Raw genomic sequence first — 17,199 nt, forward strand, 5'->3', positions numbered from 1 at the left:
TTCATGAATGAGATATATATAGTCATATCTAGAAAAATCGTCTATGAACGTTATAAAATATTGTCGACCATTCCAAGAACCTGTAGGGAATGGTCCACAAATATCCATATGTATAAGTTCTAAGACGTCTGAAGTCCTATTGACCTGAAATCTCATTTTATTGATTTGTTTTCCCTTTATACAGTTGACACACAAATCATAATCTGTGAAGTCAAAGGGTTGATAATCCCGTCAAACACAAGTCTCTCAATTCTCCTTTTGGAGATGTGGCCTAATCTCTTGTGCCACAACGAGGCAGAATTCTCGCCGGTTAATTTTCGCTTTACACCTAGAGTACTTACATGCAGGGATTCATTAAAAGAAGCAATTGTATTAATTGAATAAAGATTATTGTAGCCTAATAAAGAACCAGAACCAACCAATTTTGAATCATGAAACAAACTAAATTTTCCATTTCCAAATGAACAAGTATAACCAAATTTGTCCAAAACAGAAATAGAAATCAAATTTCGTCTAAAAGACGGTACAATAAATTCCTCATCAAGATCCAAATAAAATCCAGTCTTTAACAATAATCTAAATTTTCTTATTGCCTCTACTTTCACCTTCTTGTCGTCGCCAGCATAGTTGTATCTTTCACCATCACTTGGTTTTCGGCAACTTAGGCAACCCTATATTGACATACTGATGTGAGTTGTTGCACCAGATTCTATTCACCATGTATATCTAGGTACCGAAGTTAAATTAACCTCAGAACAAACCAAATGAAGAAGAATACCGAAGTTAAATTAATATCAGAACCAAGTGCACTAACAAGTTTTCAGATAAATCCAACTTGAGTGCCTTTAGTTTTGAAGCAATGTGAGACATTTCTAGAATGTACTCCTGAATGTTTCCTTTCCATTTATACCTCATTAAGATAAGGTTCGCCAAAAATGTACTTGTTTCAGCCTTTTCATTCTTGGCAAACCTCTTCTCAAGTTCCTCAAGGAAACCCTTAGCCATAGTCACCTTATCAGACATAGTGCCCCGGAATACTTCTAGAATAGCACGCTTCATGACCATTAAATTTATGCGGTTTGATCGTTCCCACTTTTTCATCTCCCTCTTGTCATCAGAGTTACTCTTATCAGTAAATGCAGCGGGTTGATCGACCCGCAAAGCAAGGTCCAGGTCCATGACTCCGAGAACAATCATCACGTTCTCTTGCCATGCCCTAAAGTTTGTGTCATTTAACATTGGAATTGAATTGATGCTAGCAGAGATATTAGCAACAGAACCTGAAACTGAATTAGAGAACTTTTATTATGAATAGCTCACATGAATATCTTTAATATGCAAATAATAATAATCTCAAATAGTGGTAGGGCCTATCATAAAATACCAAGAACAACATCAATATCTAGTCTTTGAACAGAGATATTGAATTGTAAGCGGTACTCTTGGCATAGTAATCAAACATTGACGATAAAACAACATCTCAATCAATAAACCTTTCCTTGGACCGATTATTGATCACACATTAAACCAAATAATATTCACACGTTTATCACCACAGGTGCACGTGTATTCGGCTAAATATTGACCTTCCTTTGGACCGATCAATATTCCCTTGAATAACACATGCATAAACACCTTTTAATATTCTAAGTTAGTCAATTTTCACAAGAGATGTTGCTTTGGCAACATGTTGCTTCAATTAACTAACTTTTAAATATTATATCTCTTAAAAGAGTCCTTAGTACCAAAATTTGAGAAAGAGAATCACCAATTTTGCATATTTTGTTTAGTTTTAAACTTCAGGGGCCTTAGGATTAATAATTCAAAACTATAAGGGGGCAAAATTAATTAATTCCAAACTTTAGAGGTTGAAATTAATAAAGTTGAAACTTTACGGACCATAATTAATTAATTCAAAACTTTAGAGGACCAAATTTTGAAAATTTAAAACTTTAGGGGTCAATTTGAATTAATTATAAACTTTGGGGGCCAATTTGAATTAATAATTAAAGTTTGAGGGCTTTAATTATAAAATTCAGAACTTTAATGGCCCGAATTAATTAATTTTAAAACCTTAGGGACTGAATTATTAAATCCAAAACTTAAAGGCCCAAATCTGAATACAACTTAAATGTTAGGGACTGAAACCTTAATTTTATAACTCTAACCCTAATTGCAAGCAAGGGCCTCAAGTAATATAATTTACAAGATAAGCCCCCGCCCCCAAATTCTACCAAAATCTGAAACCCAAAAAAATAAAATTCTTTCTTCTCCTTTCTCCTTGGCAGCGCATGCCAGTGCCGCCAGGAGTAGTGGCGTCGACGTGACCGGATAGCAGCGCCAGCGGCGCTGCATGTTAGTGACGCCAACAGCGCCGACTGCTGCCCAAGCAGCTCACCCTGCTGCAGCCAGCGTTGCCGGAAAAAAAAATGAAATAATTTTTTTTTATAACTTCATAAATCTGAAAAAAAAATAAATAAATAAAATAAAAACACTGGAATCTAAATTCAAAATCATAATATGAAATTTTCAACCCAAAAATTGCCATAAAAATTTTCAAATTCAACATGTAAATCCAAAATTGTCAAATTTGAAAACTTAAAAGATTATTGCAAGAACCAAATAAAATATTCGATTCTCACTTGTATGATAATTTAATGCTTTAAATTACCGAATCTTTCATTTTAAATCATCAAGAAATACAAGGATTACGGTGGAAACGAACCTAAATCAGACATGATTAATGCAATAATGAATTCCGCGGTATAGTTTTCCAAATCTACACGCAGCCTCCTTTTTCTCTCTGTGATGGGATGCAGAAGAGAATGAAAAATACGTACGTGTGATCTGGGGACCATAATCATATTTATAAATCTACGCTCTTTGACCTAATTCGGTCCATCATGGAATTAGGACTTGGGCTCAGTCTCTACACATATGTAAACCCACACTTTAATTGGATCCATTAAAGCCCAAAAAATTGAAGCCTTATTAAATCACTTTAATTTGGCTCAATCGAATTCGATAGCCTTTAATTAATTTAACACATAATTATTCACACATATAAGCTCATCTATTGATGAAAAAATCCTTACATAGGGGCCCTTCGCTGGCTCAGGATCATTTTATTTCTGAGAGGAGACGACGAGAAAAGCTAATCCAACTTTTCATAGCTCTTTCAAAAGTTGTGCCAGGTCTCAAAAATGTACCATTTTCTTCCGAGAAAATTTATTTGATTTTAGTTAGCTTAGGGTTTTGTTTTCTGGAAATGTTTTGTTTATGATTTATGTACACATAATAAACAAAAATGAAGCACGTGACTGAATTTGCGAAGTTTGCAGGAGGGTGAATTTTTCCTTTTCTCATTTCCACATTAATGCAAAAATGTAATAACTTGTCAATTGAACGCTACCATACATAAGCCAAATGTTAGTATTTCACCCATAGATACTGACCAAACAATAGTTATTTAACAGGAAATAGAATGAATTAGTGGCTCTCAAGCTTGTCAGGTTGTTTATCGGCAATAATACTTTTTCTCCAAAATTGTATGTGTCAAGTGAATCAATTATCTTTAAGGTAGTCCAAACAAGCTATTCGTTTTCTAGACATTAGAACCCAAGCAAAAGGACATTTGTTTTGGAGACGCAGTCAAGTACGTGCAAGAGCTTCAAGAACGTGTTAGAACCCTTGAAGACGAAGCTGAAAAAAACAAAAACTCAAATCACTAAATCTAGTACTGCTAATTATTCTGCAAAAATTAATGATGACACTTCTTCTAAAGAGAGCTCTAATGGCAACAGAAGAGAATCAGTCCCGGCTGAAATCAAGGCCCGAATTTCGAACAACAAAGTACTGATTAAAATTTGCTACAAGAAACACAAGGGACTAATATCAAGAATTCAGTATGAAATGGAACAACCGCACCTCAATGTCCTTGATTTTCTGGTTAATATATTTATGATCTGATATTATGAATTTTAATTAAAATTTGTTTTAATTTATTTGATGCAGGTGAAGGGTAAATTCTGCTGGATGGTGGAGGACATTGTTGGGCGCCTCGAGGTGGCTTTTCTGAATGGACAACCTTGACCTAATTATGCACCAAAACCAAGTCCCACATGTCTCCTCCTAATTAATTTGTATTATTTATTAATCCCACGTTTTACATCTGAAAACCTTAAGATTAGTATTATCCTTTTTCTTTTTGACCTTCTCGAGGAAATATTAAAACTCCATGCATCTCCTCTCTAAAAGAAAAGAAATAAAAATTACATAGTACATCTACTTCCTGCACATTTCCTTAACTTGAGAGCATCGGAGCTACTCCGAATGATATAATTGAATATAGAAAATTTTGTCTCTCAAACTCACAGTTGAATGCAGTAGCCACTCCACTGGCCATGTGCAACGCTAAAGGTAATCACCACATTACATATTTGATCGAATATCAAATTCAATTAACTTCAATCTAATTTGAACAATTCATAATTAAAAATAGTGAATTGTTTGTGTTTTGAACTAAATCTACTCATGAGTAATAAATTTGATACTTTGCAATTAATAAGTTGAGGTTTTAGAATTCTTGAATTCACCGAAGTTTTATGTGGTTCAATTTTTCTTTTTAGACTTTGATAGTATCTCAAATAAAGTTAAACCTACCTAATTTTATGAATTCACAACATCTCCATGTGAATTAAGACACAACTAAGTGCATGAAATAGCTAGAAAATCCTCAAATGATCACAATTCGGCCTAAAATCATAAATCTCATTTCGGTCTCTATCTCATTATGTTTCACAAATAATTCAAATGGTGATAAAATGTTTAAAAGCATTAAAATCAACAAACGAAAAGCATCAAAAATCTAATTTGAGTCAACATATAAAAATAGAAACTAAACTACTAAAATTAGCTACGTTTTTTGTTCTAACTATGGAATTTAGGTGAGCAGTTTATATAGTATAAACACGTTATAGATGATACACTATAGGAGGCACGTAATCTCCAATAAGACAAATGCCTTCACTTGTGGGAGGTATCTTGAACTATTCGAACCGCTCTGCTAGCTCCTCACGTGTGGGAGGTATCCTTTCATTAAGTGAAACTGGTCCCATGGTTGTAGTTTTAGGCAATTGAACTCCAATTCGAGTTAGAATGATATTGATGTAAGATTCTTTATATTGCTTGGTCGCGTACCTTGTGATCTTTCTAATATCATCTTGGCTAACTGTTCCCTTAGTTCTCGTAATTTTGGATTGTATATTTTTGCATGATTCTCTTATCCTTGAAAAAGTAAGAAGTGTACTATAGTTTTCACATATTCGACCAAAGCTGAGCCTCTGTTTGTCTCCTTTTTTAAAGAGTTTTTGGGGGAAATGATTTTTGAAATAGTGATTTTTTTAAAGATTGTGATTAAAAGTAGGAAAATTGTGTTTACATGCAAAATATTTTATTGTGTAAATGTATGATTGAAAATATTTTATTGTTATTCAAACCTCAGAACTCAGTACGATGAGCGGCTGAAGCACATTGAAAATAAATATCATCTCATTCATCACCATCTTGAGTATGGTTTCTTCCTTGATACAACTTGCTAATTTTTTTGGACTAGTGATTCTTATAAATTAGTTGTTACATCTGCGAAGATCTGTTTTTAGACTTGTTGCTTTGCAAAGCCAACTAAAATTAAACTTTGATATTCTTATCATGTATGAAAATCTCTGTTCTTCTTAGAACCCTACCATATTTCCCCATTTCTCTCTTGCTTTTTGTTAAAGATTCACAACTATGAAATTCCAAACTTAACAGCCCTCTAATACGGATAGAACTTTGAACTTAATTTAATGTTTTTTCTAAATTAATAATTTATGTGGCGTGAGGCACCGTCCAAATTGGAATCAATAATTATTTTTTCAATTTCTCAAAGCCTAATCGGCAAACCCTAATTGCATTTGAAACATGAACAATTATCAGATAATCGTTATCAGATCTCATGCCATATTTGCTTGGTTAATTAATTATATAAACTGAAATAAAAATATGACAGTCCAAGAATCTGGGGGCCTACAACTTGCCCAAAAATCCACAAATTTGACTTCATCGTGATGCAATTGTATCGTAACGTGATCATTTTTTATTAATTTATAATGTTGTGTGGAAGTTGTTAGAGATTGTTATTTATTTAATAATGTGGGTATGCGTATATAATCTTACTAAAAATCACAATGTCTATAATTAAGTTGATCTACTAAGCCAGTACAACAAATAGTTGCTTGCAATCTTCATTTTCATCATAAGATCTTCAGGCATCAGATCTTCCGCAAATGTAACAACTAATTTATATCATTATAAAGCAATAAAAAATTTATTTTTTTAAATATATGATGTCATAATTGAGAAAGTATTTTATGCAAATTATTTTCTCCCAAATAACTTTACTTGGTGTATTGTCGGTCTGTTGACATTTTGCACCATGCATGCCACCTCCAATCAAATTAATAATATGGTAAAATTGCCCTCAGGGCATATCTCCCAGTGGCAAAGGGGAGGGCGGATAGGGTTCAGCGCGGCGGTGTGCAGAGTTCGATTCCCCGCAAAGTGGAATTGGCTTTGTTGCAAGCAGGAGTTACCATATGGGTTAACAGTTTTGACCTATCCATGTGCTCTCCACCCTGGCTCTTGGGAGGCACATCCTGCAATTTACCTCCTCCACGATAGCCCAGGGTAGGGTCGGTGGGGGCCCTTAAGGTTGGGGTTCAACCTTTTTTTTTTTTTTTTTTAATAATATGGTAAAATTTATTTTTCTTGCCATTAGAGATGCAAGAAAATATTATTATAATAAACGAATATAAACATGAAAAGAATTCGGAAAAAAAAAATATGCAATATAGCCCTTGTTTGAGACCCTTTTTTTTTTTTTGAAAAAAATACATTTTTCAACAGTATTTTATTTCAACCACACATTCTTCAATAAAATAATATTACACACAAATTCAAAAATTCTCCTTATTTTTTAACCACACATTTCCCATCAATACACTATTCAAAAATTCATTCTTCCAAAAAAAATGGGGCTCAAACAAGGGCATAATTTCTACCCTATAACTATTCAGTTAAAAAAGTTAAAATGTTCATGAATTTATATTCAGTAATCCAAATAGTATCAAAATCATAAATTCATTAGTCTTGGCTTTTAACTTTCGATAACATATCTATGAAAAAAATCTTGAAAAACAAGATTAATTGATGAAATATCAAAAAGAAAGTAAGGGTCCGTTTGATTACAAAGATGGAATTGAATTACCTAGAAAATGAGTTTCAGGGAATTGAATTGCCTAGAATTATTTTCCTGGGAATTGCAAATTATTGTGTTTGATTGGTATAATTTTTCAGGTAAAAAATGTTGAAATAAAAGTATTTTTTCATGTTCCTTTGATTTTGTTTTACATGGAAATTGTTAATTAAAGGAAAATATTTTTTTACAATAATTCTTAGAATTGGTTTCCATTACCAACAAAAAAAAAAAAAAGGTCGCTACAGTAGGGTGGAATTTGAATTCTCATCATATATGATGAGAATTAAAATTCCACCAAAACAAGGAAAATTTCAAGTTTCAAGAAATCCAAAAAATGCAATTCCATGGAAAATATAAGGTATCAAACACCAAAAGTTGGAATTTTCAATTCCAATTCCATCTTTTTTTTTTCCATTTCCATGCTATCAAACACTCCCTAAGGGATTTATTTATTTATTTATTTGGTTCATGAGATTTTGGCTCAATCAAGTCTTGCCGCATTATTTGTTGATAAACAAATCTATAATTTATGATGTACAACTAGCACACTCATTTAATTTTATCCAGAATTATTATACGGTCTAATTCAATAAGTCGGATGAGGTTACGTCGTGCATGTACAATTAATATACAATCACCCACCTCTGATGAATAGTTAATGGGTTAAATTGATGAAATAGGTTTAATATGAACACAATTAGAGCATTATGTCTTGTTGCATTTTTTTAATAATGATGAGATTTGATGTTTAGTTAATTTGGATCGTGAAAATCCTCACATGATATGTATGATCTTATATATTATAAAGTAATAAAACATGTATGGGCAAGCTTAAAAAGTAAAAAAGTAACTTGTTTTAATTTTGACCAATAAAAAACTATTTAAATTATAAGTAAAATCTTTAAGCTTGGCTAAACACGCTTGTCTGTTTAATATCTTGTAAAGTGACTTTCTTGATTATTTCATATATATCTCTTTCATACAGAAAGCTACGCTGTTTTGATATACGAGAGAATACGTATTAGCCTCCATTGCTACAGTAAATGAAGGAGACAGCATACCCGTTCACACGCGAGTATGAAGTACATTTCAAATCATTGGTACAGACAAAAAGCAAGAGAGAATATGTTTATCTTCTGACCATTTAAAGTAGACAAAATTCCAATCTAGGGTTTGTGTTCTATAAATCTTTTGCGCCCACAGAGAATGTACTGATATTATTATTATTTTTTTCTTCTTTTAAGTAATTTTCCCGTTGAATATCAGAAGAAGAAGAACAATTTCTTGGTCGAGAGATACAAGAAAAATTGTGTATCTTCAGAGGTGAGATTCTACTGGTCCAATCTACCTTAGATCCACCTATATGCGTTTCTTAATTTCTTGTGCACGCAAAAAGATATCGATTTACTCGAAATAACTAGTGTATCTTGTATGCTGTCTTCATATTTATTTTCTCCTGATGAATGAACCCTTACAAAAAAAATTTAAAAAAAAAAAATGGATCTGTGCAACTCTTGATTATACCTTTTTTTTTCCTTTATATTTTTTATTTCGAAATTTGAAGGGAAGAAATTGATTTTGTCTTTTGCTTCAAAATTTTGATTGTAGAACATGTACATGGAAATTGATGAGGGCCTGGTCAATTCAAAAGGTGAAGCAAATCTTGATGAATTCTGTGATCTTGAGCCTATTCTTGATGAGATATTGTCTTATGATCAGCAATTATTCACCCCGATTGATGCTTTAAATTCCCCGGCCAAACAACCGAGTAATTATACCAGTTGGAGTTCTTATATTAATGGCCCTCAAGAAATAATAAGCAAGGCTTCTTCTTCCTCCTCCTCCTCTCAATTAATTTCTTTCGGAATTCCAAAGCAAACTGATGAGAAATTGCTTAGGATATTGCCAAGGGATTCTTCTATATCCTCAAAAGTCATAAAATTTTCATCTTTACCAACAGAAGATACTTCTGGTAAAAACAAATTATATGATGCAGCACATGAGATGGGGGACAAGAGAGTTTGGACCATGATCAGGAGTCCTTTGCAGGCTCAAGATCACCTTATGGCCGAGAGGAAACGCCGAGAGAAGCTAAGCCAACTTTTTATTGATCTTTCTAAAGTTGTCCCAGGTCTGAAAAAGGTAACATTTTCTTCCAATAATGTTCTAGGAAAAAGTCACGACGGAAAAATGTTGACATAATTCATATAGATGTTGATATGGCGGCGCATGATTAACCTTTTTTTCTCTCTCTCCATCTTCTGATGATTTCGCATCATGTGTTGTCATTCAAAATTTTCCGTCAAAATATTCTGTACTTATAGCATGATTTATAGCATGATTGAATATTCTTTTGCTAGCTTTAATAATTAGTTCAAGTTTTCAATTTGTTTGATTCTCTAGAAGCAAATTTATACCACTTTGAACCACTCTTAGAAGCTTATAACATTTTAAATAAGCAACTTCGATATCAAATAATAGTTGATACTTAATTTTTGTTTCAGTTGGACAAAGCTTCTCTACTGCAAGATGCTACCAAGTACGTGCAAGAGCTTCGAGAACGTGTAAGAATCCTCGAAGAAGAAGCTGAAGAGGCCAACAAAAACTCAATCAGTAACTCTAATTATGCAAATTATCCTACAATAATTAATGATGATACTTCTTCGTCATCAAGAGAGAGCTCCAATTATTGCAGCACAAGAGAATCAGCCCCAGCTGAAATAAGTGCTAGAATTTCAAACAAGAATGTACTGATCAAAATTTGCACCAAGAAACAGAAGGGATTAATATCAAGAATTCAGTACGAAATGGAAAAACTGTACCTCAACGTCTTAGACATTAGAGCCCTGCCATTTGGAAGTTCTACCGTTGAGATAACCATCCTTGCTGAGGTACGTACACCGTCCTAACTATTATATTAAATTGACATTTTATTTATTTAACTTTGAGAAATATCAAATTGTATCGAAATTTAGAACAACAATGATAAGAACACAAATTTAGAAAACTCAGGGTCGATGAGGGACAAACCATGGCCGTAAAAAATAAACATTTATCTATTATTTGTAAAATTGTTAGAACCACATAACATCTTTGTCATTCCAAACTCTCAAGTAGACCTCCAAATTATATAAATAGCGTGAGACTATAAGGTATTCCTTTGTCTCATATCCTAGATAGTCTTAACTTTTTCACGAAGGGAAATTTAACTAGTTACTTTTTAATTTTTTTTTTAATTTTTTTTTTATTCCAAGTGTTGTAAAATGATTCCTAACAATTAAAGATAATCAAATACAAGGTTAGTTAAACTCTAATCAAATCAAAGAAATCGAATTAAACTATTGAAAAATGCAAGAATAACACTTCCCAATCAAAAAGCCACATTCAAAATCAACAATGGAGTAACGGGGGCTCAGATTTAACCAACCAAGGCAACAAGGTAACAACACATGCGATTGGACCCAAGAATCTCACTAAAATCATGAAGAAATTAGCCATGGAACCAACCAAGAAACGGAGCAAAGAGCAACAGAACAATGGAGGCCGAAACAGAAACCAAGGCACGAACGTTGGTTGCCAGGTGTTAGGTTTGGTGACTCAAATGTGTTAAGATTATTGTTGATTTAGAATTTGATCAAGTGGAATCCTGGAAATTGGTTAGGAGTCTTTTGAAAATGCGTGTTAGACTTTTACTTAGAAAGGGAATCTAATTGTATCCAACAAAAGAAAACAAAATCCTATTGAAATTGGATCTCCTAATTGTGATAAATTTTCTTACCTTTTAGAACTCTTCTAGGTTTGACCTATAAATACAAGGCTCATCTCTCCATTTTTTAAGATATAACAGATAGAAGACAATTGTTATATTGCTTTGTATTCTCAATATTGTTGATTCAATAAACATCGTTCTTTTACGTTAATCCTTTTATTCCTCTTTACAATTTAAACCTTGTTTCATAGTGTGATCTTCTTTAATTCAATATTGTCATTAAATCGCATTCTTTACAATCCAATTTGGGATCAATAAGAGATATCTGAGCTTCCATGCCCAACAAGTGGTATTAGAACTTGGTTCCTTTTGTAGATTGGTTGAGATTTTTCGGGATAGCTAAGTTGAAGCATGATATTCCGCAATTAGATCGCAATACAAGGTTTTCTTTGTGGCAAGTAAAGATGACGGCTGCTCTGACGAAGTTGGATTTGGACGATGCATTGCGGATTGTGAGAAGATGCCAGCTGATTGGACAATGAAGAAGAAACAACGGAAGGATCAAAAGGCTATGTCGTTGATTCATCTTTATTTATACAATAATATTTTGCAGGATGTCTTGAAGGAGAAGACGGCGGCTGCTTTGTGGTTGAGACAAGAACAGTTATGTATGACTAAGAGTCTTATCAGTAAACTGGCTCTTAAGCAGAAGTTGTATTCTCATCACATCACGGAAGGAGGATCGTTGGAAGATCACATTGTCGTGTTCAAGGAAATAGCTGTAGATTTGGAAATGTTGGAGGTTAAGTACGATGAAGAGGATCTTGCCTTGATCCTGTTGTGTTCACTACCTGGTTCTTATGCATCGTTTAGGGATACTATCTTTTATAGTCAAGATACTTTGACTATAGAAGATGTCTATGATACTTTGCACTCAAAAAAGATGATGAAGTATTTGGTTGGAGCTATATCAAGGGATAGGGAAGTTCTTGTATCTCAAGGTAGTCGACGAAGAGGGAAATCGGGAGTTAGATTTAGCAATGTGACTTATTACTACTGCAAAAGGAATGGACCTATTCGGAAGGATTACGATATGTTGCAAACTAAAGGTGATTTAGCTGCAAATCGTGGGGTACAACCTTTGAATTCAGACAAAATCAATGTAGTTGAGAATTGTTCAGATGGCGAAGAAATGATGTTGACCGTGATATCTGATGTGGAGTCTAGGCCCGACGAGGAGTGGATTCTTGATTCAGCATGTTCACACTATATATGTTTCGATTGAAATTTATTTAAGACATATGAGGCTGTTTAGCAGGGTGGAGTTGTAATGGGAGACAACCAATCTTGCCTTATTTCTAGGATCGGTCGAGTTAAATTGAGGCTACGAGATGGAACATTTAGAACACTTGATCAAGTTTGACATGTTCCTGACCTGAAAAGAAATCTCATTTTGCTGAGTACCTTGGATGCAAAATGATATAAATTGTCTGGAAGAGGTGGAGTCTTGAAGGTCTGAATGAGAGTTCGGATTATACTGGAGGGACGTAGAAGATCCTAGTTGTACATTTTGCAAGGAAGTGCAGAACTAATTAAGAGGAGACATTTAGACAAGTTTAGTACCGTGGTGAAAGTTCGATTTGGTACAGTACCTCTTGTGTTGGGCTCTGAGTCGGTTCAGAACACTGTTAGGGAAAGCGTTGGTGATTTCGCTTTGTCACCAATTTCAGCTGGTACATTATGTTCAGTTGCTGGGGTTGGACTCATTGAGCGTAGGTACCGTGGTGTCAGCAATGTCTGGGATGCTTCTGGGGATGTTGAAGTCGATAGTTCCAGCAAGGGGCCTTTTGATCAAGCATCTGGTTTGGTTCTTATTATAGGGTGTGCTTCCGCCCTGTGTAATCAACATTAATTCCTTGGTGGAATTGGGAACCCTGGAGATTGGGTTCGGGTGTCGATTATGGACGCAGGGTAGAGGACAAGAGTTTGGTTTATAAGGAGTGGTTACTATGTTGAGGAGAGTCGGCCAGTTAATTTCGATGCAGATGGATTTGAGTCAATGTGGAGATTGCTATGTTTGGTGACTCAAATGTATTAGGATTATTGTTGATTTAGAATTTGATCAAGTGAAATCCTAGAAATTGGTTAGGAGTCTTTTAAAGATACATGTTAGACTTTTACTTGAAAATGGAATCTAATTGCATCCAACAAAAGGAAACAAAATTCTGTTGAAATTGGGTCTCCTAATTGGAATATATTTTCTTACCTTTTAGGACTTTTATAGGATTGGCCTACAAGTAGAAGGCTCTTCTGTTAGTTCTATTAAATGAAACAGATAGAAGACAATTGCTAGATTGCTGTGTATTCTCCATATTGTAGATACAATAAATATCGTTCTTCTGCATTAATCCTTTTGTTCCTCTTTACAATTTAAATCTTGTTTCGTGGTGTAATCTTGTCTACTTCAATATAGTCATTAAATTTTATTCTTTACAATTCGGTTTGGGAACAACAAGTGGTATTGGAGCTTCCGCGCCCAACACGAGGGTTACTCAGGCCGACGACAGACACTTATAGGAGGTGCAAAGGAAGCACAAGTAAAAAGCACAAAGAACCACAGAAGAGTAGTTGTGCAACCAAGGAAAAGAAGAGGCAACCGTGTGTAATGTGTATAATGTCTCTCATAGTGGACAAAATCCACTTATATAAATGAAAATTAGGGTAGGTCAAAATTGTTGTAAAAATAATTAGTTGTTGTAACGTGCAGAACAGTAAAATGTAGAACTAAAACTTATCGTTCGATCGAGTCTCATGACAACTCGATGTCCTAAAGTGAAATTGCTCGTCAATAAGTGCTGCTACCTCTGTGGACAATCACTCTCAAGATACAACGATCATAAACCACTTGTACAGCAATCATGAATAGTTTTTTAAAATTCTCAAATGCACTCCAGAATATATGTAAAAACTTGAGAAAAAAATTCAGAATATGAGAAATAGGATTTCATTTTGGATGATTTTCTATTTTCTTTTTTTGTGTGTGTTTTTGCCAAAACGAGAGATAAATTTATATAAGCAAACTGGATGTAACTGCCACTTCCATGATCTAGAAAAATATGCAAAATTTTAATGACTTTGGTAGTAGTGGGTGTGTGTGTGTGTGTAATTTATTTTAGTTAAAGAAGCCCAAGAGCCAAGGCCCGAATCAAAGACTTTTTAATAATTGCATAGGGAGTGACCCGAACCTATGACATTCCACACAAATGTCACATTTTCCATTACTTGGGCACTTCATCTAAATTGATTATTTTTTTCACATTTTATATTTATAGTATAAATATCTAACAAAATATAGGCCAAGTAAATATAAATGAGTCAACCCCTAATTACCACGTGAGATTCACGGTCCATCTGGATTCCATATGCCACCAATTGGAACCTTGAATCAATCAAAATATAAAATTCAATAAAGGGCTCAAGGCTGATGATCAATTTATCATCACCTTCCATATTTTACTTGGTATCGGGTACCTAACAAACATCTATCTTTATGTCAAATATGACACGCCCCGCTCAATATAACACTAGTGGACCCAGAATGTAACAAGCGCTGAAGATAGATATCAACTAAAAGTCAAACCCACCATCAATGCTATTACAGTATACAACATTTTATAAAAATTATTTTTAATAAAATTTCGACATTATTTCCGCTGTAAATATAACTAATCAACATGTAATCCACTATGCATCAATCCCAACAATACACAACACAATAGAGATAAATCGAATTCTCAACTTTTACTACGAAAATAACATGAAATGTACATCTTGATGCAAAATACATATTGAGCTTCATAGCTATCTACTAAGTCACATCCAAAAATAAACATGTGTCCAAAAACACTGACTACATGCTCCACAAAAAGGAGTCATACTAGCAAACTATGTCGTATGGATCTAACTCCAAAATCAAAAGCTCAACTCCTAAAGATACCCAAAAACTCAACTGCTACCTAACAAGAGAAATCGAGGAAAAATATGACTTTATAGCTCAGTGAGCGGAGAAGTTTGATAATAATTATATTTTTTCGTTTATACAATTTTTATCGAAAATTGAGTTTATATCCTTTAATAGTTTATAGTATAGTGCATGTTTGGTTTGAATTAAAATTTAATTTTAATTTAAATCAAAATCAAACATTCAATATTAACCACATCTTTCATAAATTCCACAACTTTTCAGCAACATATTTCAAAAACTTCTATCACAATTTAATAAAAATATAATTTTAATCCCCGCCAAACACCTTATAGTAACATATAACAAGAATCAAGATATTAGACATCCTTATAATGCTAAAAATATCATCTCATCATCATGCTATAATCAACTAATTAAAATTTTAATTGTTAAATAATTTTTAACATGATTAAAAATTTAAAATAATATTATAAGCCCTTGTTTGAGCCCTATTATTTTTACCAAAATATATTATTCAACAGTGATTTGACCCCATCTCAACATGTATTTTTTATTAAAATAATATTACATGCAAATTCAAATTTTATCTTTATTTTTTAATCACACATTTTCCATCAATACATTATTCAAAATTTCATTTTTTTGGCAAGAATGGGGTTCAAACAAGGGCTAAATAAGAAAACTTTTTTTTACGCCTAAGTCTCACCTAGGCTCACTTAAGTTCGTAAAGTTTGAAACTTTGACTCCACGCCTAACCACGCTTTACACTTTTTAAACAAAATTGAAACATTACGTACCTTTACCAATGTTCAAAAATATAAGACATCTTTTAAACTTTATTGGATGGAGCACCTTAGTGCCCATAATTGCGGGGTTATAATTTGAATGCACTTTTTCAAGTTTTATCAACTCTTAAAATACTACATATATAATAAAATGCAGTATAACATTTATATGTTTAGTGCATTCATGAAACACGTGATTCTTGCACTGATAAATAGTAGATTGACTATCAAAGTTTACAATCATATTATCACTTAAAATACCTAGTTCATCAAGTAAACCTCTAAATCACAAATTAAGATTCTGTGGCAACTGTATACTCAAATTTAGTAATGGATAGAACAACAATAAATTGGAGTTAAGACTTCCAACTCACACAAGAGTCACACGATCTACTTTGTCTTTACTTTCAAAATCTTTGGACTGATTCTTAAAAATCTTTTCATTAAGAACACCACACTAAAAAAAAAAGAAGAAGAAGAAGAAGAAGAAGTAGAGGTTTTGATACCAAGTTATCCAAGTTCCCAATCATAGTAAGCAACAAAAGTAAGCATGACCTTAATGATATTGTACTTAACAATGGGCAAAAAGATCTCATTACTATCTAGCCATCTTTCTGTATGTATCATTTTACTACCAACCTAGCTTATATCTCATGGGCTCATTCTCAATAATTCCCTCCTTGGTCTTTTAAACCCATTTTCATTCTACTATGAGTTTATCCTTAGGTCTAGGAAGTTTGATTCTTAGCAAGAGAGCTCATCTCTTCTCTCATGACACCTCGTAATTCCTCACCTTTTTTCAATCTCCATAGCCTCTTCATAAGTTTTTGACTCTTTATCAACTAGTTTTTGATAACTAGTATATGCTATGATATAATCAGATAATTTTTGGGTTCCTTCCTCAATCTCGTCTCTCTATACAAGGCATCTCAAACTTATTAAATGTGACATCACGACTTATGATTATTTTCACACCCTTCTGACTTCTATTCCATAACCTATATCTCCTAACTCTCTTAGGATAACTTCAAAGGATGCATTTCTTTGCTCTAGGTTATAATTTTCCCTCACTTTGATGGGAGAAAGTAATACTGCCAAAAGTTATTAGCATAGAATAATCATCAGATTTATCGTACCATATCTCGTACGGAGTATCACCATTCAGAGCAACAAATGAAGTCATATTAGTCATAACGGCTTCACCTCAAAATAATTTTGGCACATCAGAACTTAATAGCATATATCTAATTTTATCAAGCAAAGTATGTTTTATCCTTTCAGCAAATCCGTTTTCATGGGGAGTGTAAGATACAGTCTCATGTCTAGTGATACTAGATTCATTACAAAATCATAAAATCCACCATTGTAAAACTCTAGACCATTTTTTTCACACAGGACCCCCCCCCCCCCCCCCCCCCCCGCT

The 17,199-nt window shown here is 33.4% G+C and overlaps 1 protein-coding gene across 1 annotated transcript in view; it reads left to right on the plus strand.

Annotated features, from left to right (window-relative positions):
• Positions 1-8,374: 8,374 nt before the first annotated feature.
• LOC111389532 (transcription factor bHLH18-like) overlaps positions 8,375-17,199 on the plus strand; it is an 11,916-nt gene continuing 3,091 nt past the window's right edge. Inside the window, exons 1-4 of the mRNA XM_023014463.1 lie at positions 8,375-8,397; positions 8,542-8,620; positions 8,906-9,439; positions 9,802-10,188. Of these exons, the coding sequence (XP_022870231.1) occupies positions 8,375-8,397; positions 8,542-8,620; positions 8,906-9,439; positions 9,802-10,188 (1,023 nt within the window). The remainder of the gene's footprint in view (positions 8,398-8,541; positions 8,621-8,905; positions 9,440-9,801; positions 10,189-17,199) is intronic.

Source organism: Olea europaea, unplaced genomic scaffold (assembly GCF_002742605.1).
Source record: "Olea europaea var. sylvestris unplaced genomic scaffold, O_europaea_v1 scaffold6, whole genome shotgun sequence".
In the NCBI taxonomy this organism is placed as follows: domain Eukaryota; kingdom Viridiplantae; phylum Streptophyta; class Magnoliopsida; order Lamiales; family Oleaceae; genus Olea; species Olea europaea.